Source organism: Elgaria multicarinata, chromosome 9 (genome assembly GCF_023053635.1).
Source record: "Elgaria multicarinata webbii isolate HBS135686 ecotype San Diego chromosome 9, rElgMul1.1.pri, whole genome shotgun sequence".
Classification (NCBI taxonomy): Eukaryota; Metazoa; Chordata; class Lepidosauria; order Squamata; family Anguidae; genus Elgaria; species Elgaria multicarinata.
Genome location: NC_086179.1, coordinates 3673106 through 3698105, shown reverse-complemented (window position 1 = coordinate 3698105; position 25000 = coordinate 3673106). Strand labels below are relative to the sequence as shown.

General features: G+C 47.4%; 1 protein-coding gene across 2 annotated transcripts in view; it reads right to left on the bottom strand.

The window, feature by feature from the left end:
* Positions 1 to 416: 416 nt before the first annotated feature.
* AHCYL2 (adenosylhomocysteinase like 2) overlaps positions 417 to 25000 on the bottom strand; it is a 134472-nt gene continuing 109888 nt past the window's right edge. For both annotated transcript variants that reach the window (XM_063134616.1, XM_063134617.1), the window contains exons 7-17: positions 19601 to 19707; positions 16788 to 16904; positions 13404 to 13467; positions 11052 to 11140; positions 7572 to 7642; positions 7220 to 7314; positions 5626 to 5724; positions 5207 to 5275; positions 2361 to 2439; positions 2145 to 2265; positions 417 to 589 (exon numbers count right to left, since the gene is read on the bottom strand). In XM_063134616.1, coding sequence (XP_062990686.1) covers positions 583 to 589; positions 2145 to 2265; positions 2361 to 2439; positions 5207 to 5275; positions 5626 to 5724; positions 7220 to 7314; positions 7572 to 7642; positions 11052 to 11140; positions 13404 to 13467; positions 16788 to 16904; positions 19601 to 19707 — 918 coding nt within the window. In that variant the 3' untranslated portion in view covers positions 417 to 582. The remainder of the gene's footprint in view (positions 590 to 2144; positions 2266 to 2360; positions 2440 to 5206; positions 5276 to 5625; positions 5725 to 7219; positions 7315 to 7571; positions 7643 to 11051; positions 11141 to 13403; positions 13468 to 16787; positions 16905 to 19600; positions 19708 to 25000) is intronic.

Here is a 25000-nt window from a genome sequence, read left to right as displayed (position 1 = left end):
TAAGGAAAGAAGTGGGTTTCTTGCAATGGGCTCGGAACCGTCTTAAGCAGCAACTTGAGCAACAAGCTTTCGAGACGTCCTTTTGAACGCAGCAGGGGCAGCAGGCCCCTTCCTCAGCTGCTAGGGCCTGAAAACATGAATGAGGCGAAGGAAACCAAGAGAGACGGGTGCCATTGATACCTGCTCTCCTCCCGCCCGCCTCCCCCTGGCTGCTTCCTTCGACGCCTTGCTGTACATGGGATGAGACAGAACAGTGATAACAGATGGCTTGAAGCTGACAGAATCTGCTGTAAAATTCATTTGGCCAGATACGCTTTCTCCCACCTCCAGCTTTCACCCCACCCCTCCCCACCAACCAAGGACCATCATCTTACAGTCCCATGGCAGTTTAAAAAACACCATTGGCAGAGGCCGCATTTACAGTATTCTAGTTTAATAAATAAATAACCTAACACACTGTGTACTACGGCAGCAAGCCTGGTTCTAACTTGAGAAGCTTGTACTGGTTTGTCCTGTACAGTAGCCGAGAGAGGCCGCGGGGTTCTTGTTCCTCCCCTTCCTTCCAGCTACAGCCACAGGAAATTAATACCTGTTCAGAAATCACAAAAACAAACCGGGTTAGCCAAAAGCACCCCAACTTCGTTCCACCTCTGGAGATGTTTGTGGGGAGAGGAGGGCTTGTGCAATGCTTCGACATTTGTCCCTGTAACATTTCTGAGCTCTCCTCCCACACCGGATTCCTGCTCTAACACCTTTCTTGGAGATGGCAGCATCGTGAAAGAGTCAGACCTGGTAGGGAAGCCAATGCATTTAGCTGGGTTGAACCGTCCTGGAAAAGCAACACCCATGTGGCACTGTGAAGTCCACCAAGCTCTGGTCATGAGAGTCTCGGGTCACAGTCAGACCCAACCAGCTTCTATCTCCACTGACACCCCAAACTAAGTTATGACTTGGGCAGCCTCTGTGTTATTGGAATCAGAGGTGCAACGCCATAAGGGACTCTGCTGCCGTTACCATTTGGTCAGGCTTTTGCAGCTGCAGAATTCACTGGACCCAGTTCTCCCTGCTTCCTGCCACAAGGCGACTGCAAAAGACCATCATCTGCTATAATCTTCAACCTAAATGTCTGGCATCATGGCGAATCCTGCACACACTCACTCACTCACCCTAAAGACAACCCGGTCAAATATGAAGGCCTCAATGTACCTGTTTGGTCTCTTACTATCAATTCCGTTTAGTCGCCATCCAGCCTACAGGTCTGACTTTGATGCAAGCTCCCTGTTCTCCAATATGCGGGACACTGTATGTCCTGACAGGTGGGGCATGGGGACGTGTGCTTCAACTGAACACTAGGAATTCAGTATCGGTCTTGGCACGGTTGTTGGAGAGAGACGTCCTGCTCTTGAATACTCCACGGAGTAGCAGATGGTCCCGTCTGGGAAAGCAGGTCTGAATCGGCTGCCCCACCTGCTTCACGGGAGGGTTTCCCAAAGTTCTGCTAGCTGTGGCGGCACACTTTCCTCACTGGATTAACATGGGAGGCGCCTTCATTGAAGTGTGTAAGAACCAAAAGCATCTGCCTGCCTGTATGGCCCTGAGAGAGTCCTTGGTCTGGGAGGGCTTCCTTATTGGGAAAAGGCAAACCCAGAGCAGCGACTCACACAGAGATGGAAGAGGCAGCCTCCTTGGAGCGATGGGTGTGCCAGAGCGACTGAGTGCTCCAAATCGCAGCCAATGCAGACATGGCAGAATGACCCATTCCCAGCGAAGGCTCGCTGGAAAGGTACACGGCCAGGTAGAGGAACAGCCAGAGGGGCGGCAGACAGCCTCCTCTGACAGTGGATACGTGGTGTCATGCGCTTTTAATCATTTAACTCCTTTCACATGGCACACTAGTGTGCCCCACCATGAAGACTCAGAATTACCACATGGTTTGTTCGTTTGGTGAAGTGATCAGGGCAAACAGTGCCATCATCAACACAGTCCACTTACCTTCACCATTGGAACGTGCAAACTGCCCCCCGCCCCGCCCCTGTAGTTCTGCTCCGGGAACTACAGACAACACCCCCGGGGTGTGCCGTTCCTAGTGGATCGTATGCCCTGCAGATAACTTTTGCTTTTTTATTTTAACGAAAGGAAAGTACCTGTAGTAGTTTGGTTTGAATGGCCCGTTTTTATTTAGCCCCAAGTATTTCGCTTGCTCATCTGTAAGCTCCGTCAGGTGTGCGTCAAATGTTGGGAGATGAAGACTTGCCACATACTCATCTGAAAGAGAAAAAGGAGCGGCCCGAAATTAGCCTGGCTGATCACGAACGCCGGGACCTTGCCGTGCAGCGAGGGAGGGGATGGATGAGGCGTACCCATTTTTTTAGGCAGCAGGTAGACGTCCTGCTTGTAGCGTCCCTCTGGGGCGTTGTAGAGCTCTATCAAGGCGAGAGCCTGGAAACACACAAAAAGAGGTTCTTAAAGGAATTTAAAATAAAGACACACCTTTTAAATAAAATCCTGTTAAGCCGGGACCCAAACTGCACACAAATCCACCCATCAGTGATGGCTTAAGTCTACTGGAATAGCCGATGGTGAGGGAGTTTCGTTATTAAAGACAGAATTAGAAGTGGCCAAGCTCATCCAATCGAGGACTCAGCCCTATGGCAGGTTTTTTTGCATATCTGAGGTAAAATGTCCTTTCCATTTTATGTAAATCTAAAAAACCAGAATGTAGTATTGTTGTGATTGTAAGAGTAAGAAATTAAAAGGTTGCCGGTAACTGAAGCCTGTTACTTTACATCCAGGGCTTTTAAAATATTATTTATTGATTGCATTTGTATACTGCCCCATAGCCAAAGCTCTCTGGGTGGTTCACATAAGATAAAAACACTTCAAAACAATATGCAAAGATTAAAAACCACAAAAACAAGCAAAATACACATACGTTTAAAACCACTATAACAACTTTAAAAACAATGAGCCAAAAAACAGACCTAGGGTCATTACATATTGCTAAATGCCTGGGAGAAGAGAAAAAGTCTTGACCTAGCGCCAAAAAGATGACAATGTTGGCTCCAGGTGGGCCTCGTCAGGGAGATTGTTCCACAGTTGGGGGGCCACCACAGAGAAGGCCCTCTCCCTTGTTGCCACCCTCCAAGCTTCTCTCAAGAGTAGGCACCCGGAGGAGGACCTTAGATGTTGAATGTAGTGTTCGGGTAGGTTCATGTCAGGAAAGGTATTCCGACAGGTATTGTGGTCCCAAGCTGTGTAAGGCTTTATATTTTAAAAGTATTTTAAAAGTTGCTGTACTTCCCAAGAAAACTGTTGCAGGCCTCGCAGGGGTGGGCCGCTTGTGGCCCTCCAGGTGTTTTAGCCTACAACTCCCATGATCCCTCACCATTGGCTATGCTATCTACGGCAGATGGGAATTGTAGGCCAAAATACCTGGAGGGCTCATATGTTGCCCATCCTTGTCTTAGTGCAGCCTTCCTCAACCTGGGGTGCTACAGATGTGTTGGACTACAACTCCCAGAATGCCCCAGCCAGCTGCTGGGGCATTCTGGGAGATGCAGTCCAACACATCTGGAGCGCCCCAGGTTGAGGAAGGCTGTCTTAGTGGTTCACAGTTAATCTTGTCAGGTTATATATTGGACAAGAAAATGAAAGGTCAGGTTTTGAGAGGCTAGTTAACAAACATGCTTTTCACTCTTATAAATATCGGCCTGTGGGTTGGCTAATCTAGAGGGGGCAGAAGGTCATCTGGGTCACGGGGTCCTGACTGACAGTGCCTACAGAAGGCCAGCCGCCAACAGTCAGTCGGTTGATGGAAGCAGCTCAGCCAGTGTGGTCAGTTCCAGCAGGGAAGAGGCCGAGAAAGCAGGGAACACCAGCGCCCCGGGCCAGCCTTCCAGGTGAGCAGGGGCTTGGATTCGATGGCCTTTTAGGCCCCTTCCAACTCTACTATTCTATGATTCTATGTGTTGAACTGCACATCCCGTGGACCTGCTGGCCTTCCACGTTTGAAACGGTGGTGGGATTAAGGGTCCTTGAAGACCAGGCTTTTATCCTGACATCACCCTGGCGTTCACAGAATTTTATAGAGGGTCTAGATCAGCCTTCCTCAACCTGGGGTGCTTCAGATGTGTTGGACTACAACTCCCAGAATGCCCCAGCCAGGCTGGGGCATTCTGGGAGATGCAGTCCAACACATCTGGAGCGCCCCAGGTTGAGGAAGGCTGGTCTAGATAGCATCGTCCTCCGTTCGTAACCCTCCCATGTTTTCCCAGCACTTCTTCCGTCTTTTCTCTTACCGCAGAAAACCCATCAAGGAGAATAAGACGGAAAAGGCTGCACCACGCTTTCTGAATGATAGCGCTAGGAGCCCTTTGTCTGGAAGCACCCTGGGTCACAACCCGCCACAGTTCAGTGTCCAGAGAGGTGGGATGGATAAAATGTAAATACCCCACCTTTGACACAACCCCAAACTGATCCTCCCCACATCTCAGAAGCTGAACACAGGCCAGCAGTGTGGGGGGGGTGGGAATGGGAGGGGGAGCCCTTTGCCAACTCCAGATATAGCAATCTGCTAAATACACTGGCTGTGAATGCCACACTGGAGGCCTTCAAGAGGCAGCTGGACAGCCCTCTGTCAGGGATGCTTTAAGGGTGGATTCCTGCATTGAGCAGGGGGTTGGACTCGATGGCCTTAGAGGCCCCCCTTCCAACTCTGCTATTCTATGATTCTATGACCACACAAAGCATATCTAACTTGCAGAATCCATGGCTGCAAGATGGGGTAATGACCAATAACTGAGATGGCTTTTTTTAAAAAAGGTTTAGACAAAGTCATGGTGGAGAAGTCTGTCAGCAGCTCTTAGGCACGAAAGCTACATGGAGCCTCCGGTTTCACAGACAGTGGACCTGGATAGCAGATGTTACGGGCAGAAGAGCAGCAGGGGGCTATTCAGCCCGCAGACAAGGCACCCTGAGTGGGACCCGCTTAACCTGCAAGAAGAAAGCTGTGCAAACTAAGGGGACGCTTGCACTGCCTTCCTGGGTGCCCCAAGCAAAGTGAGAACGGCCTCCCTGTCGGGGCCAATTCAAAACAAGCTTGCCATTATTACAGAGTGCTGAAATAAATGGCCTTGGGTCTGATCCAGGTCGGCAGGGTTTCTTGAATACCCCCCCCCCCACAACCCCGCCCCCATATCCCACTCACCTGGGTAGTTGCTGTGATGGACAGCACAAAGGTTGGAACGGTGGAACAGCTGAGGTTCAGCAGGCGTCCCTGAAAGAGAAACACGTTTCTGCAGTCAGCACCGTCTTCTCTGCTGGCAGATCCTTTGATCTGCGTGGGGAATCAGCAATCGAACCCCAAGAGCAAACAAGAGATATGAGGAGGAAGCAACAGGAGCAAGTGAATTTCGTCAGCACAGCCTTTGATTCAGCCAGGATGCAAGTTCTAGGGCGAAGCATCGGAACTGTTGGCGTCTGGAGGCCTCCCTGGCAGGCGCTGGGCCCTCACGAGTTGACATCCGGGAGGAGGTCGCCTTCTCATTCACAACTGCACTCAGGCGCCAGCGCACCTGTGTAGGTTCTACCCTGTCTCAAAAGCCCTCCTGGGTGCTGTGCACTTACCTCTGCCAGCAGAACTATCCTCTTCCCGTCAGGCCAAATGACGTGGTCTACCTGGGACCTCACCCTCTCCCACGTCAGCTCAGGTGTACGCAAGCTAGCCTGAAAGAGAGTATAGGAAAGGTTAGTATGCAAACTTCATGAGGGTTGAGTGAGATTTAAGGTCTCTAGAAGGGACAACCCAGCTAGTTTTTCAACCCACCTGCACAAGTAACCCCAGCGGTTGCCTGGGGGCAGCAATATTCTGGAGAATGATACCAAAATACACTCAACGGTTATAGAATCATAGAATAGTAAAGTTGGAAGGGGCCAACAAGGCCATCGAGTCCAACCCCCTGCTCAATGCAGGAATCTACCTTAAAGCCTCCCTGGCAGATGGCTGTCCAGCTGCCTCTTGAAGGCCTCTAGAGAGGGAGAGCCCACAACCTCCCTAGGTCACTGGTTCCATTGTCATACTGCTCTAACAGTCAGGAGGTTTTTCCTGATGTCCAGATTAAAGGAATAGGCTTGGATTCCCCAACTCCTCTGTTGCCACCCCCAAACGGGGAGGTCTGATCTGAAAGTAGCTCTTAAGAGCAATGTGGTGTTTACTAATTTACTGCAGGAGCTGCGTAGCTGCTGAACACAGACTGGCACCAGCAGATGTCCAAAACAGCCTTGAGCTCCATTGCTTATCTCTTTTTCTTCAGACTTGGCCTCAGCTCAAGGATGCTTTCACAAAAAAAGATTTTAAGTTGCCTCTTGAGTTACCTATTTCTCCTCACGCCCCAACCCTGAGCTGCGTGACGTTTATTCAAATGTTAGCATCTATTATATTATTTATTACACTAGTTTGGAAATAGCAGAGTGCCAGATCAAAGAGTGCCAAGCAGATCTGGGTTTGCACTCAGCCATGTAGCTCACTGGGTAGAACCCGGGCCAGTCACTGTCTCAGACTAACCTGCTTCACAGGGTTATTGAGTGGATTAAGTGGGGCGGAGGGAACCTTGTACTCTGGGCAACTTGGATGAAGGGCAGAATTATTATTAATAATCGCAGTTTTTAAAGCTCAGCTAAAAACTTTTCTTTTTCCTAAAGCTTTTAAAACTTGATGTTGTTTGGACTTTACACTGTTAGTTTTACCCTACCCTGTGCCTGTTTGCATTCTCTTCCCCTCCTTATTGTTCTACTATGATTTTATTAGATTGTAAGCCTATGCGGCAGGGTCTTGCTATTTACTGTTTTACTCTGTACAGCACCATGTACATTGATGGTGCTATATAAAATAATAATAATAATAATAATAATAATAATAATAATAATAATAATAATAATAATAATAGAAGCAGTAAGATATTCTTCATAATTAAATCATTCTGGGTATTTTCTAGTTCAGAAGGTGGCACGCCTCAGGAGAACTCTCACACAGTAGTTATCTGGTAATATGTATGGATTGGCTGACAAACTTCTAGGCTCCACAGAGCTCTACTTCCCATCCTCTGTTTAGGTGTAGCTCTGCCAGCAGAAGCCTAGGAGCTTTCCACGCTTCCAGTGACGCACTGCATCTAAGCCCTCTTCGCCCGAGACTAGAAAGGGGAAGGAACGGCCCAGTTCTTACCACGTCGATTTCAGTGTTGGAATGTCCCATGTTACAAACAATACAACTGTTCTTCATTCGGTCAAGATGTTCTCTGGTCACTACGTTTTTGTTGCCTGTAAAGAGGAAACGAGAATTAGTCATGGCAGTAGTGAATGATTATTGTAGCCCTTCCTTTCGTAACAACGGGCACAATCCACCAGCACGTTCCCTTTCCTGACTGAAAGGGATATAATCTGTGCCCACTCCACCTCCCCCCCGCCCTGCCCACAGATATGCCCCCACTGTGGATTTCCGACAACCATTGGCAGGCTTGGCAAAGGGGCAGGCGTGTGATCATTTTTACAGATAAATTGCAATACAACACGCGTACCTGTGCAGGTGATAACAATGTCGACTTGCCGAATCACTTCGTTGAGTTTCACGAGACGGAAGCCATCCATGCTATGAGAAATGAACAGACAGGTCCTGAAAATCTGAGGACCGGCAGAAAAACACCCAAACCTGACTATGAACCTCAACGACCAGCCCTTCGCAGCCAGGGACTTGGGAACCACAGGTGTGCAACACTGCGGGGTCTGGTCCTGCTTGTTCCAAGGCCCTGGGCCACGCTCCTCCGCTGAAGTCCCTCATGCATTTGGGGAATGGAGGACACAGCAGGCTTTTCGGTAAGCATGGGCTGGGATGACTGCAAAAGTGCTGCATGAGGAACCACACAGCTGCCTAAACACAAGAATTTCTACGGAAGGGTGTTTCCATCCAAGATTAACGGGGTCAACGTTTTACTCTTGGGCCTTTCAGGTCCTGACTAGTATGGCTGAGAAGGCATTTGTGTTGGTGCTTTGAGAATAAAGCAAGCATGATCTTGCCTGCCACGGCTTGGCAGCACTGAGTAGGGCCTTCATATAGTGCAACCCTGAGTAGCAAGGGGGGGGGGGAGGGGGTTCCAGTCTACACTGTGCAGGTACAGGTCTGTTCTGCTGCGCGAAGTCTCCAGCGATCTGTGCGGTCCAAGGACACTGGCGTGACATCCGGTGCTTGAGGAGGCAAATCCTCCACTCACCGCTCCTATCAGCTCCTGAGTTGCTGAATGAAGCCTTGAGACGGAGACACACATCATAGAAACTGATCTGCTGCTGCTGCATGGGCTTTTGTAGGCAACAGCCTGCTCCGTCCCTTGCATGAAGGAAATGGACCAAGTGGCATTCTATTTGTTTCAATGATATCCTACTAGTCTCCCTTCATGGAACTCAAGGCAAGGATCTACCACCTGAATATGGGCCTGCTTAGCTTTCAGCCAAGTTCTATTAAGTACAAACACAGCAGTAGTTCCCAAACTTTTTCAGGTCACCGCCCCCTTGGTTCCACAAACTCATGCCCAGTGCCCCCTACCCTACACTATAAAAATCATGATTCAGAATAGCGGTTTTCAACGACCCACTAAGGAAAATAATAACAATAAAATTCAAAACAGTAACAATTAATTGAATATTTATTCAAAATCCGATTACATCTTTTCCCTCTCTCCCTTGGCAAGCCTGCGGCGGGTGCCTCCCATTCAAAGGGGCCACACTCCTCTGGATCCTGCTGGTCTGGGCGTCCGGGCTGAGCAGCGGTGGTAGCCAGGCGGGAGAAGCCAAGCTGAGGAGCTGAGAATGAAAAAGGGGCCATACTGCACGTGGCCCCTTCAAATGGGAAGCACCCTCCGCAGGCCCACCGAGGGAGGGAGGGAAAAGAGAGCAAACGCCTCTGTTTTGCAGCCGGCGTGGCAGGGCACACCAAGCAGGGTATGTCTCTTCATTAGCGTTTTGGTGCTTTGGAAACATTTCAATTCACCGTTAAAAGGACTCTTCTTAAACAGTATTAATACATGCGTGGATTCTTCCCCTCTATGGCTTGGGACCAAACTACCTTCTCCCATAAAAATATCCCTGGGTTTTAAGACCTTCTGGAGAGGCGCTTCTCGGGAAAGACCACCTCGAGCGCCCCCCTGCCGCCCCTTTGCCTCTTAGCACCCCCTATGCAATCCCACCGCCCCCAGAGGGGCAGTACTGCCCACTTTGGGAACCACTGCGCTAAAGCAGATGGTAGGAGCTGTAATCTCAACACAGCTGGAAGGTGCCAGGTTGGAGAAGGCTGCTCTAGAGGATAAGCCAATAAGATGAACTTTAAGGTAACTGAAATGTCCAACCCCCAACATTTGGTCTGACTCTACTGGAGCCCTGTGATTTTCCTAACAAATTTGACTGCATTTCCCAAAGTTTGAATAAGACAAGCGTTCCCAACACCACGCCTGCAATTACCTCCCATGGCGCTTGTGAAGAGGTCCCCAACATGGTGCCCATTGGCACCCAATTTTTGGGTGTGTGTGTGTGTGTAAATCCATTTTTTAAATCTGGATACATGGAGTTGTATGAAAAGCATACAGCTTTCTAGCAATTATACATAGGCCTCAACAAAAATGGACCAAATATCCAAATGCGTATCCATTTGAAGTGGGCGTCCATATGGCACCCGTTCAAAAATTGAAAGCGTTGTAAAATCCTCAATCCCTTACATTACAGGAGGAGAGCGTTTCTCCTTTCAATGTTGTGATACCACTCTTTTAGCAGTCAAACGGATGGAGAGAATCCATTTACGCTGACCACGTTAATTTCCGTGAAGCAGGTAAATAATTCAAAGGAGTGTGTACATCAGTGAATACTGAAGACTGTTCCACTACGACACTTATCTATGTCATAATCACCCCACAAAAGAAGCAACTACTGAACATTGCCAAAACATATGTTTAAAAAGAAACATTAGCTGGACTGCACCATCAGTAATTAGCCAAATTAGACAATATTAAAAAGACGCTGCGATATCCAACAGACACAGGAAAAAAAAACAATTTTGATGAATAAGACGCCGAATAAGATCCATAGACGTGACAGGTAAACACCACTGATTAGGCATTTCATGGTGCTGCCCACAACAGTTTCTCAAATTCCCAAATGTGTCCTTAGGCCCACAAAGTTTGCGGGGCCCTGTAATAAAAACTGTGGCTGGCTCTGCCTTGATATGCAATTTTTGTCCTATTAACAAAGCACCTTTTGTTTTTGATCATGCAGCCCACCAGAAAATACTGAGATGACATACTGAAGTCAGCCACCCCAGCTATGAGGGTGTGGAAGGTTGACATTCCTATGCTCTTGAGTGTTCTCGAGCTCCTTTGTGAACTGGAGAATTAAACTGGCTTTTAACAGCTCAGCCACCGCTGATTCATTGGGTATCAAATAGCAGGTGCCTCTCTTAACTCCCCCACCCCAAATGCTGATGGCAGTTGACTATTCACGGGATGCCAACCCTTGGCTGACACAAGAAGGGCAAATGGAGTTGGCCAAAGCAGGAGTCAAAGCCACTGCCAGGCCCGTTCCCTGGAGCGGCTAAAGGCTGCCCCTCTTCCCTTCATAGAATCATAGAATAGCAGAGTTGGAAGGGGACTACAAGGCCATCAAGTCCAACCCCCTGCTTAATGCAGGAATCCACCCTAAAGCATCCCTGACAGATGGTTGTCCAGCTGCCTCTTGAAGGTCTCTAGTGTGGGAGAGCCCACCACCTCCCTAGGTAACTGGTTCCATTGTCATACTGCTCTAACAGTCAGGAAGTTTTTCCTGATGTCCAGCCGGAATCTGGCTTCCTTTAACTTGAGCCCGTTATTCCGTGTCCTGCACTCTGGAAGGATGGAGAAGAGATCCTGGCCCTCCTCTGTGTGACCACCTTTCAAGTATCTGAAGAGTGCTACCATGTTCTCCAGGCTAAACATGCCCAGTTCTTTCAGTTCTTTCAGTCTCTTCATGGCTTCAGCTCTTACCAGGCTTGTAGGGCACAAATGGGGTCAATCTCCGTCACGTACACTATGGAGCCCATGGCCTTCAGTGCGGCACAGCAGCCCTTCCCAACCTGCGGTAGGAGAGCAGAACGTCAGGAAAGACACGGAGGCCTGAGCGGCTGAACAGCGGGGCAAAAAAGGCAACTGGACTTCCTCAGCCCAGATTTAGAGTTACAAAGTCAAAATAACAGCAAGATAAATTCTGCCATTGCCACCTGGCCTGTGCAATACAAAGGTCTTTACATCCCTTCTAAACATTTGAAGTGAGCTAGTCAGAGAAGTTTTTTCTGGGGAGGGGAGTTCCATATTACGGTTAGCTAAAGAGTCTTCACCTCCCTACTTCTTGAAAAAGAGGCTTCAGCAAGATAGGACAGAAGCACACTGCATAGGTGTGGTGATTCCAAGCCCTCCCACTGAGATGCAAGGCAATAAAGACGTCTGTCATGTAATCCACAAAGCTTTATTCAGCGAATAAACATCTCTTCACACCTGAAGGAAGAGAGAATCTTGTAACCTTAATTTAGGGAGTTGCCCTTTCAACTAACAGGGAGAGTTTCTCGCACAGTCCAAGAGCCACTCGGGGAGGGTTTTTTTTGGGGAGAAGTCTTTGGAGAGTTGCTAGCCTGGCAGACCGCCTCAACTTCGCCCACTTGACCCTGCGTCAGACTCTGGGATCTGTCAACTTCCAAGTCCCCACCCCCTCTGAGAGAGGCTGAGTTCCCAGGGACCGGGGAAGGATGGGTTCTGAGTCATTGGCATTCTCTCTGATAAGCTCCTGGGAAGATCCCTCCTTGACTCCTGAAGAATCTTGGGAGGATCGCCTCCCCCACTCCCTGTCTTGGCTGGTAAATTTCTTCTTCTGACCTCCTGAAACCCCTCCCTCCACACTAGGGAGAACAGCCTGATCCTGACAATAGGCTAAGCGCATGAGTACAACAGCAGGCAGCTCAGCAATTTCAGAGCATTTGCTGCAGCTCTATTCATACACTGCTAGCATTCCTATTTAAATAAGCAATAGGAAACCAAGTGTTCAGACTCTGTTGACAGAAAAGAGAAGGTACTCCAGGGTGCTTCTGTGCCCATTCTTGTCAATGAAAGCTGAGCAGGAAACACAGAAGTCCACAGCTAGCCTTCCAAAGAGAAGGCTGCAGGGCAGGCATGGGGAACCTCCAGCTCCCCATGCAACCCGCTAGCTTCTTCCCCAGGTCCTGCCCTCTCTCCCCAGGCAAAAGGTCTTATCTTATCCTTCAAAGGCCTCTTGAAAACGTATCTTTTTAGACAAGCGTTCCCTGGACTATCACTTATTCTGGTTTTATATGACATTTTTAAAGATTTAAATCCTAATGTTTGTATATCATGGTTTTAATTGTAAACTAACCACAGAGCCTTGGGTGTTGGGCCGTAGAACTATGTAAATGAATCATCATCATCATCATCTTTGACCAAGACCTTTTGCCTGCTCGGCACTGAGAAAGGAAACATGACCCCCGAGTGATCAACATGGACCCACTGAGGTGGTGGGGCTGGGAAGTAAGTATGTGTGTGAATGGTATGGATGGATGCACGTGTCTGTGTGCACGGTGTGTGGCAGTGGGGCATCCACACCCACTTTGGCCACGTTCACTGCTAGCGTGTGCCCCCACCCCCAGGAGTTTTCCCAAGTGACAAGCCAGAAAAGGTTCTCCATCTGTTATAGGGCTTTAATACACTTCTGGGAGTTACGGAAGACTCCGCATCTACGGGTCTCCAATGGGAGGGAGCCCCACAGTTCTGAGGCAATCACTTAAGTTGGAAAACCTCTTTGCCTGTCCCTGCCATATCGGGCATTCAGATGTGCTTTCAAGGAAGGCATCCCATTCATCTTACGAGATCGCAAAAGACAGAGGAAGAAATCAGTTTTCACGGCAGCCTTCTGCAGCATTTAGTACGGTAGAATTTCAAAGCCAGATGGCATAGAAAACATACAAGAAGAGCACCCAAGAGAACCAGGCAGACCACCAGCCTGTTGCCCCACAATAGGTTAAAAATGCCGCAGAGTGCAACGCTTCCTTTGACATTAGGTTGAAAGTCTCATGTGCTGTGAGATGTTGAAGATCAAGGGGTGGGGATCAATACAGCCTCAACACTTCTGGTTGTGTGTACTGCAGCGTTCAGGAGTTATAAGATGAATCCTTCTCCAAATCATCCTTTCAAAAACCTATTATCTAGAGATGCCCTTAGATATCCAGAGGGGAGTCTTGGAGAAAAGTCTTTCCTAGAACTGTACAAGGAGGGTATCTGTTGCCATCACACACAGATGTAGCTTGCCCTGAAGGGCATGTGTTCAAGTCTTACCTCTCCATAGCCACAGACGACCACTTGCTTCCCTCCAAACATCATATCGGTGGTCCTTTTAAGGCTGAAAAATACCAGAAGACATTTGCCAAAGTTAATCTCCAGCAATCCTGTAAATATGGAATTTCAGGCAGAAGGTGGTACAGATTTTAGTCTTCTGAACTCCTTACTATTATTGCTAAACCCTGATTTAATGTCAATGGTGTGTACTAGATGCTGTGCAAAACACAAGAGTAGCACAGTTCTTGCCAAAAAGGTGTTACGATCTGCAGACCACTTTGCATGTGACAAAAGTCTTAAGTGGGAAGTGACAGCCTAGAGATTAGTTGCCTGTTGTGAGACAAATGTGTAGGCTGTCACAACCACATGTGTGGATTGTTTGGCCTCTGTATGCACACTGTGAGACTGCAGAACGTGCTGTGGTAACCGTGCACGCACAATTGTTGCACGTTATTCACACATGGGGCCTTTTGCAAGAACCTGCTGTGGAGGCATTTTGCAACATGTGAAGTGGTCCTGTGGTTTCATAGAATCATAGAACAGCAGAGTTGGAAGGGGCCTACAAGGCCATCAAGTCCAACCCCCTGCTCAATGCAGGAATCCACCGTACAGCATCCCTGACAGATGGTTGTCCAGCTGCCTCTTGAATACCTCTAGTGTTCCCACAACCTCCCTAGGTAACTGATTCCATTGTTGTACTGCTCTAACAGTCAGGAAGTTTTTCCTGATGTCCAGCTGGAATCTGGCTTCCTTTAACTTGAGCCCGTTATTCCGTGTCCTGCACTCTGGGAGGATCGAGAAGAGATCCTGGCCCTCCTCTGTGTGACAACCTTTCAAGTATTTGCAGAGTGCTACCATGTCTCCCCTCAATCTTCTCTTCTCCAGGCTAAACATGCCCAGTTCTTTCAGTCTCTCTTCATAGGGCTTTGTTTTCAAACCCCTGATCATCCTGGTTGCCCTCCTCTGAACACACTCCAGCTTGTCTGCGTCCTTCTTGAATTGTGGAGCCCAGAACTGGATGCAATACTCTAGATGAGGCCTAACCAGGGCTGAATAGAGAGGAACCAAGACCTCACGTGATTTGGAAGCTATACTACTATTAATGCAGCCCAAAATAGCATTTGCCTTTCTTGCAGCCATATCGCACTGTTGGCTCCTATTCAGCTTGTGAGCTACAACAATTCCAAGTTTATAGTATTGCTGAGCCAAGTATCCCCCATCTTGTAACTGTGCATTTGGTTTCTATTTCTTAAATGTAGAACTTGGCATTTATCCCTATTAAATTTCATTCTGTTGTTTTCAGCCCAGCACTCCAGCCTATCAAGATCACTTTGAAGTTTTGTTTCTGTCTTCTGTCTGTCGCTATCCCACCCAATTTTGTGTCGTCTGCAATTTTGATAAGCATTCCCTGCACCTCCTCGTCCAAATCATTAATAAAAATGTTTGAAGAATCACAGACAGGGAAGAGGATGGGAACGGTCAGTGAGTGATAATGATTGCGAGCAAGGAGCACGAGGAAGGCAATGGATTTGCACGCACTGGATCTCAAGCCATATCCACAGCAATTAATTACCAATAAAAAGGTTTCCGCCCTTCTTAGGACCTGTTCAGAAGACACTTTAAACCCTGCCGGTTAAGGCTTTTGGTTAAGCAGCAGGGTTTAAGGCATCCTGTGTGATGTGTTTTGCTAAACCCTGCTCACTCACTAACCCCAGTTGGACTGTCTGCAGGAGGGTTAGCGGCTCTAACCACGGCTTAAAGTGTTGTGTGTGATAACATGGCTTGTGGTTAGGGCTAACCCCAGAGAACCCCAACCACAGAGCTTGAAGTGTCGTCTGAACAGGCCCATTGTCTTTTCATGTGTATGATCAGGGGTCTGGAAACAAAGCCCTATGAGGAGAGACTGAAAGAACTGGGCATGTTTAGTCTGGAGAAGAGAAGACTGAGGGGAGACATGATAGCACTCTTCAAATACATGATAGCACACAGAGGAGGGCCAGGAACTCTTCTTGATCCTCCCAGAGGGCAGGACACAGAATAATGAGCTCAAGTTACAGGAAGCCAGATTCCGGCTGGACATCAGGAAAAACTGCCTGACTGTTAGAGCAGTATGAAAATGGAACCCATGACCTAGGGAGGTTGTGGCCTCTCCCACACTAGAGGCCTTCAAGAGGCAGCTGGACAGCCCTCTGTCAGGGATGCTTTAAGGTAGATTCCTGCAATGAGCAGGGGGTTGGACTCGATGGCCTTGTGGGCCCCTTCCAACTCTGCTATTCTAGGATTCTATATATTCCTTCTGTATATATTCCAGTCTCTCCCATCTTTTGTTGTTAATTCTTTGTTCTGCTTGCACAGAGCCACACAGTGCCTCCTATACTCTTCAACTCCGAGAATCATGGGATTCTGTGATGTCCCGACCTTTGCCATATGGTAGAATTCTCTGCTTTGCGCTCTGCTGAATTAGCCCCAGAAGGGGCAGACACCAAAACCCAGTGATTTCCAGGTGAAGCCAAGCTGATCTGCATAGGCACACTCCTTCCTAGTGCATCCTCCCTGCTTAGCATCTCTGCAACTGTGCCCTACATTGTAGTCTATTTTTAGCAGACGAGTAAAATAGGTTAGTGGTGTAGAGAGAGTGTACGACTCCCATTTTCCACTGAATGTAGCCAGCAGTCCCAAAGGACTGAACAGCGATTCTGCTCCAGTTTCTTGTGGCCCATTTTCCAAGGCACAGGCCAAGCTTCTCCTAGCTGTTTAGTTTACTTGAATCTTTTAACCATTTCCATATCACACAGCAGGACAGTAAGTAGGGCGGCGATCGCAGCTGGTATCCCATTCACAACTAAGCGTAACTGCAATTAAGACTTAGAAGGCAGCCATATGGGTTTGTACCAATGGGGGACCAAGAAGAGGGTAGTGAGAAAGGCTCCTTTTCCCGGGCACAGCAGACAGGTTTCCAACACGCCCACTACGGTCTCGGTCTCCATGAGGTCATCCACCTGTGTCTGAGCTCTACCACTTCAGAATACAGGCCATAGGATCATAGAATAGCAGAGTTGGAAGGGGCCTACAAGGCCATCGAGTCCAACCCGCTGCTCAATGCAGGAATCCACCCTAAAGCATCCCTGACAGATGGTTGCCCAGCTGCCTCTTGAAGGCCTCTAGTGTGGGAGAGCCCACAACCTCCCTAGGGAACTGGTTCCATTGTCGTACTGCTCTAACAGTCAGGAAGTTACTCTTATCCTAAGAAATTTAAGGAAGTGATCCAGTTGTCTCAGCCAGCTGCTCATAGCTGCTTTGTGTCCCACTTTCAGTGATCATATTTATTACTGAGAAGGTCTCTTTCTCTTCTCAGAACGTGCATTTAAACAGCGAGATACATACCCATCTAGAATGGATTCCCGGCAGCAGTACAGGTTGTCAAACTTCTGCTTGGTGACCGAGTCGTTGACATTCATAGCCGGGACACACAGCTTGCCTGCCTTTGATAGCTGGTACAATCTGAGGTAAGTGAGGAAAAGAGCAACGAGAAAACGACCAAAAGTTTCCTCCGGTTTCCTTGGACGCTCTCCAGTCTTCCAGGATAGCGCACAATCAATTGACCAGCACAGTTGAGGTTGACAGACTGTTACAACTGTGAAGTCTCAGGGTTCAAATAACTTGGCTCTGTTTCCAGATGAGCGTGCTTTTACTTCAGAGCAGAAAGAACAGCTGAATATTAAAAGGCCTTTTAAAATGTAAGTACTGCACCACTCTGAAACACTGTACAAGAGTACAGCTATTTAAAGAACGGCCTACCTGGGAAAAGCAGCCGCAGTTTATGCGTTACCTTTCCCCGCTGCGGTGCTCGCATGCATGTCTGTATAGAAGCCAAGAGAAAGGGACTTGAACGAGACAGTGGCCTAATCTACACCAAGCAGGATATTGCACTATGGAAGTGGTATATAAAAGGCAGGAGCCACACGACTGCTTTATAGCGGTATTGAAGTGCACTGATAACTGTTTGAGCCCATTGACACAGTCCATAGACCGCTTTCGTAGTGTTATATCCTGCTTGGTGTGGCTCCTGCCTTTTATATATTGCTTTCATAGTATGATATCCTGCTTGGTATAGATTAGGCCAAGGTCTCCTTTCCCACGAAAAGGAAGACGGAGAGCCAGATTCTCACGCAAGGCCTGTCCTCCAGTCTTACGCTGCTTCCATGAGTACAGGCACAGTGATCTGTGCTTACCGGCAGGGAAAGCTGTTTTATGAACCTGGTCTGATATTCAGCGGCCGAGACTGCTCTTTGTAGAAGTCATGCTCAGGAGAGAGAACCATGCGGACACCCACACACCCCTCTATATTTCCTAGAAATGCAGCTAGTGGACAGTAAATCTGGATTAGCTGCAATAAGAAGGAAGTTTCAACCCTGCCACACCAGACGACTGATTCTGTGGAACTACAGTTCACCTTGAAGAGAGAATACGTATGATAATGGTCTGTTGACTGCAAATATACCAGCTGCGCCCTTATCTGGACAGAGATAGCCTAGCTACAGTGATCCATGCTCTGATAACCTCTTGTTTGGATTACTGCAATGCGTTATACGTGGGGCTGCCTTTGAAAACGGTCCGGAAGCTTCAGCTGGTACAAAACAGGGCAGCACGGTTACTAACAGGGACTGGCCAACAAGACCACATCACACCAGTCCTTTTACAACTTCATTGGCTGCCAGTCCAGGTCCGGGCCCGATTCAAAGTGCTGGTATTAACATTTAAAGCCCTAAACGGCTTGGGGCCAGGCTATCTGAAGGAACGCCTCCTCCCGTATGTACCTACCCAGACCCTAAGGTCATCCTCAGGGGCCCTTCTCCGCGAGCCCCTGCCAAAGGAAGTGAGGCAGGTGGCTACCAGGAGCAGGGCCTTCTCTGCTGTGGCACTGCGGCTGTGGAATGAGCCGGAGGTTCGCTTGGAGGTTCGCTTGGCACCTACATTATATGCTTTTAGACGCCAGGTGAAGACCTTTTTATTCTCCCAGCATTTTAACAGTCTATAAATAAATTTTAACATGGTGTTTTGTAATTTTGCATTGCTGCTGTTTTTATCTGGTTGAGCTTTTATATTGTATTTTATATAATGTTTTTATACTGTTGTTTTATACTTGGAATGTTTTTAATTTTTGTGAACCGCCCAGAGAGCTCTGGCTATTGGGCAGTATAGAAATGAAATGAAATGAAATGAAATTAAATTAAATAAATAAAGATTGACTGACTGATTGATTAAGAGAATACATATGACTAGTTAAGTGGCCAAGTTTGTATCTTCTCCTGTCAGGCTCTGACCCCTGAAGAACCCAACCAGGTGAGCTCCTCCACGTGACATCCACAGCATACCAAAACACCGATGGCATCCCCTCCCCTCCCTTTGCTACTTCAAAATTTTGGCTCTTTTCTAGTGGCCTTCTTACCCGCTGCGGTCTCAGAGTTTTCCTTTGGAATGGCCTGTCCATATCAGTCAGAATCCTGAGATTCACACATCCCTATCAACACTACACGGCCACCCTATTAGCTCGTAGTTCCTGAACTGTGATCTCCTCTTCCCCCCACTTGGCCTGATTCTGTAAGTTCACGATTCATAGGCCAGGTCATCACCCAGATCTTGACAGAAGCGGGGAGAGTCAATGGCTACAGCCCCCAGCTCCGCACTAACTCTAATGCAAACACAGAGCTCTGCAAACACAGGGGCTTCAACATTCACTTCCATGCACAGAGCACAATGGGGACATGTTCCCCTGAAATGACAAAGCACCCCAATAATACACCGCAGTTCATGAGCTTCACGTTGGAGCTGACTGCACTGATACGCTTACTAAATTTTTGTGCCGTACTTAACAGCCCACAAAACGGCATCCTGAGGCTCAAAGTCCAAAGCAGAGGTTTGAAATACTGTAATTCACAGCCCAAAGTGTGGGGCATCAGCCACTGGGGGCTTGACGGCGGGATGGTCAATTCCCACTCAGCTATGAAGCTCACCAGCTGATCTCAAACGCGTCGCTACTTCTCAGCCTAACCTAATGGGATACTGTTGGGCTACAGGGCTGCTCTGAGTTCTTCAGAGCAATACAATTAAACAAGTTGTTATTCTCCGAATAGATGCACCGCTGGGCTACAATCCATTCCCCAGCCCTCCCCTCACAAGTTCGTGAGCGCAGTTACCTATGAACACCAGTAACACTCTCCTCCACAATCCCCTTGATCTTCTTAAACATGTTGGGGTACTTCTTATAGATCCAGTGTGTGAGGTCCCCACCGTCGTCCAAGATCTGCAACAACACAAAGGTGTTATTAGCATATTGCTTTAGCCCAGACCCATAGGGGGTCATTCCACATAAGTGGTGGATATGAAGATTTCCCCATTGTTGGTTGTAGATATAGTGGGATTAAAGGAAAACTGGCTGAACAGCAAGAATCTGTGTGATATAATGCCATTATCCCAGGTAGAAAACCTTTAGAAAGAATAGGAGAGGGTGTATTATGGGGTGGCTTTGTTGTGTATCAAAAAGGGCCAAAGCCCAGTAAACTAGAAAACGTAAGAGGAACAAACCCAACCACAAAACCACTGTGTGAAGAAATACTAGTCGCAACAAGCAATTTCGCAGCGGAGCCCGTGTGGTGTAGCGGCTAGAGTTTTGGATTGGGAGCCGGGAGATCCGGGTTCTAGTCCCCACTCAGCCATGGAAGCTCACTGGGTGACTTTGGGCCAGCCACAGACTTTCAACCCAACCAACCTCACAGGGTTGCTGTTGTGAGGATAAAACGGAGGAGGAGGAGGAGGATTATGTATGCTGCCTTGGGTTCCTTGGAGGAAAAAAGGTGAGATATAAATGTAATAAATAAATAGCAGTGGAGACAAACCATCACCCCTTGACCCAATCTTGAGATGGAAAAATAATATTAGGAAAGCAAGCAAAAAGGAGAAGATGTCATAAAAAGTGACTTCAGCTATCCTCATGGATCCCAAACGTACATTCATGTCATGTTGGAAGAGACAAGCATTCTAGATACCTTAAACGGCTCTTCCTTAGACCTGTTCATCATGGAATCAACTAGAGCAGCCTTCCTCAACCTGGGGCGCTCCAGATGTGTTGGACTACAACTCCCAGAATGCCCCAGCCAGCTCTGCTGGCTGGGGCATTCTGGGAGATGCAGTCCAACACATCTGGAGCGCCCCAGGTTGAGGAAGGCTGAACTAGAGGGAAGCAATGCCTGACTTAGTCCTGAATGGCATCAAGAATCCGGTGGGAAATGTAGGTGATGTTGAACAATGACCGTTGTTGCAATAAAATCCGACGGATTTTAAAGTGGGAAAAGTTGCCAAGGAAGTCCAACAGGGTGACATTTACCTTCAAATACATTTCTAAAAAATGAGGTGATTAGTTAAATGGGAGCTGTCCTTAGCTCCAACTTAACTTTGGAAGGTTAAGTTAGGGCCAAGGACAGCATTGTTATCAATACATGGAGGGGTTAAATGTACACAAAATAGTAAAGAATTAATAAACAATTTATTAACCGCAGCTAGATTAATAATTGCCAGGAATTGCAAGGAACAAAGGGATTATCAAATAGAAGAATGGTACAAAGAAGTCTGGGATATAGCTATTAATGACAAACTTACGTGTAGTATTAAAGTTGAAAGGATTTTTGAAACGAAATGATTTTGATGAGGTTTGGAGTCCATTTGTTAAATTTGTACTGGAAAAAGGGAAAGGGAGTAAACCGGTGCAGGATACATTGCAATTTTGGAAAGGAGAATAAGGGTCCCAGGGGTGGGGTGGGGTGCACGAGATAGTTCTATATTACTTTATTTAGTTTTTTAATTCTTATTATTGTGGTATATTAAGTTGATGTAACGTGATTATTGTATATGAAATGAAATTCAAGTAAAAACTATTTAAAAAAAAGGGGGAGCTGAAAAAGAGAGCCAAGAGGTCAAATGTCTCCAGGATGCTTGAAGGTTATTTAAAACCACTATAATGAGAGCTGAGGTAAAAATGTATACCACAGATTAAGCAAGGCAGAAGGTCATGCGGAAGTCCCTGTGCCCGACAAGCGAAGTTAAATAAGCAATGAAGGAGGTTAACAAGAGACGGCATTCAAATGCTAAAAGACAAAGCTACATATGAGTAAGTCACAGGGTTGATTCACATATATGGCTTGGTGTTACTCGCAATCCTGGCTTTAAGAACTCACGGTTCAGATGTAACTTCTTGCGAAAGTGGAAGAAGTTTGTTAAAATGGAGCATGCGAGGGAGAGGCAAAGAATGAATGAACAAGCACAAAGCGGATTCGTGGAGATGCGGTAGCCATTGACCTCCACAATTCAAGAAGGACGCAGACAAGCTGGAGCGTGTTCAGAGGAGGGCAACCAGGATGATCAGGGGTCTGGAAACAAAGCCCTATGAGAAGAGACTGAAAGAACTGGGCATGTTTAGCCTGGAGAAGAGAAGATTGAGGGGAGACATGAGAGCACTCTTCAAATCCTTAAAAGGTTGTCACACAGAGGAGGGCCAGGATCTCTTCTCGATCCTCCCAGAGTGCAGGACACGGAATAACGGGCTCAAGTTAAAGGAAGCCAGAGTCCAGCTGGACATCAGGAAAAACTTCCTGACTGTTAGAGCAGTACGACAATGGAACCAGTTACCTATGGAGGTGGTGGGCTCTCCCACACTAGAGGCCTTCAAGAGGCAGCTGGACAACCATCTGTCAGGGATGCTTTAGGGTGGATTCCTGCATTGAGCAGGAGGTTGGACTTGATGGCCTTGTAGGCCCCTTCCAACTCTGCTATTCTATGATTCTATGGCTTGGTGCTACATGCAAACCCATGTGCATTCACCTGAGTGTCCTTAAAGACCTCAAATGCAAAATGACTCAGGAATTGGAACATCTTCTCTATGAATAAAGGCTAATGCACTTGGAAGGTTTCAGTTTAAGGAGGGTGGGGGGACACACGACAGACATAAAATCATGTGTGGCATGGAGAGAGAGAGAGAAAGAGGATGTTCTCTGTTATACTAGAATTTTTTGGGGGTGGGGGTCACCCAAAGAAATTGACAGCAGATTCTGAAATTAAAAAAGATGTGTCTGTGTAACACATAATAAAATTATGCAGCGCCCCAAAGTGTGATCGACATGGCCTTAGACCAGCCTTCCCCACTTAATGCCCTTCAGCAGTTTTGAACTAAACCTCTCAGAATTCCAGAGCTTGCGTGTGGCGGGTGGGAATTGAAGTCCATAACACCTGAAGAGCACCAGGTTGGGGAAGTCTGGCTTAGATGGCTTTAAAGACGGATTAGACAAATCCATGCAGGAGGAAAAGGTTTAGTGATGGCTATTAGCCGTGGTGGCTAAATTGAACCTCCGTGTTCAGTGTACCAGTTGCTGCCTCTGCTGCCTTTATGGGATGCTGGAAAAGACTGGTCTGTTCCAGGTCTGTTCCAAGAGAAGGTAGGCTCTTCTTCGTATTAACAAGAAAAGCCGATGTGCTGCTGCCGCTGCCACATGAGGACCAGCTGAGCATGCATTTTTTCTCAGAGACAGAGAGGAGAGAGCTGTGCCCCATTCTACAGGAGGCAAGACTTTTAAGGTGCCTTTAACACACCCACCCAAATCTACCCTTATCCTCGTCCGAATAGGAGCGTCCAAGGGTCAAACCTAGAAATTCCAAGTACAAGCCCTATGCTCTGCCACTGGGCAGCAGCAGCAGCAGCGTCATTCGTGTTTCAGCGCGTTCCCACGCAGGGAGCCTATTTAGGCCATGACAAGCAAAGTCCACCCGGGGATTTGCACTTTTTGAAGTATCCCAGAGGGACAGCCGTGTGACTCTGTTGCAGCAAAACCAACAGAGTCTCAGAGACATCGCAGGCTTACTGCTGCCTCTGTTGGAATCCTGGAATAGGATCCTGGTTATGTTTCCATTGATTTGCTAATTGTTGAGGAGCTGGAAGAATCAGAAGACTCAGCAGAAAACTTAAAGGTCAACATTGCACCTGGACATTGATGTCATAATTGAATAATTGGTAAACTGACTGTCTTCAATTAAGGGTTGCAAGAAGTTGCATCGTTGTACAGGTAGTCTATAAAAGTAAATGTATTTCCATGTACATGTATCACTCTGAATGTATCACTCAGAGCTGTGAGCTGTATTGACCGACCATTTGTAAGTATTTGTTATCTGTGATTGCCATAACTAAATTATATTTTTATATGCCAGTAAAGGTTTGTTTAAACCAATTCAAATCTCAGTCTTAATTAGTGTCTTTGCTGACTTGGCTGGAAAACGCTGTAATACTCTGCTACAAAGTTATTGGCCAGAAGCCTAGTCTGTGCAATAACTAATGAGGTTGGAAAATCTCCCATAAACCTCAATCATAAAACCTCAACAGGCTAGCAACCTCTACATTTCTCGGGGGGGGGGGTTGGCCCCCAACGATGACAATTTCGTTTCTGGGTACCCACACAAAATTATATAAATTATCTGCTAACAGAGGATTACCTTTGCATCTTTAAACACACACACACGCAAATATAATAGAAAAATAGGGGTTTGGGGCCACAAATGGTTCTGCTTCCATAAATTAGTCTTCAAGAGACCATGGTTACGGTGTTTGCTCCTGCTTTTTGAATCAAGCCTTTTGTCTATACCTGTTGAGGGCAAAGCACTCACTTGTCCACCAGGATAAACTAGAGAGGCAGCAACTACTCTGCCTATGAAAGTGGATGAGGATCAAACTGCATGTGTGGATCATAGGGACTTGGCTGGGAGACATTTAAGGCATTCCCCAAGGCTATAGAGCCTGACTCCAGAAGTGTTCGAAAACCCTAGAGGCGTTCAAGAGGCAGCTGGACAACCATCTGTCAGGGATGCTTTAGGGTGGATTCCTGCATTGAGCAGGGGGTTGGACTCGATGGCCTTGTAGGCCCCTTCCAACTCTGCTATTCTATGCTTCTATGATCTGTCAGAGACTTGTTCTGGGAATGTTTGGGAAACCCAGGGCTGTTGTAGCAAGATTTTAAAGAGCCAGGAATTATCCCAGCCTAAAACACACTGTTACCTGGATGTATTTGAACAGCCGTCCTCTACCTGCTGCCCTCCACGTAAGGGAAGGCTGCATTAGAAACACCTGCAAGTTTATTTTTATTTTTTTGCTTGTGAATTACTAGGAAACCTTGTCCCTGAGCTTCCTACAGCGTTCAGCACCCTCTGCTGGTTTTGCAGCAGTCGCTGCTTTGCATCCCCAAGCCAGAATTCGTCTCTACACAAATAGACGGTCGCAGAGGAACCTCCTACCCTCAAAACAAAGCCCGATCAAGTCCCAGCGTTAAGCATGGAGAGATCGATGGCTGTTTTATACAAGGAAACGCAGTGCAACGGTGGAGCGCGATGTGCGATGTGGCTCTTCCAGCTTCTAATGCGAGAGAACCGTTGGCAAAGCGGAAGGAAACTCCTTGAAATTAGATGGACTTGCAAACTTCAGACGGGAAAAGTGGAATTTCAAAATCATTTTGTCACGCAGCAAGGGAAAAACAAATGCCAACCTTCGCTTTCTGCAACAAAGA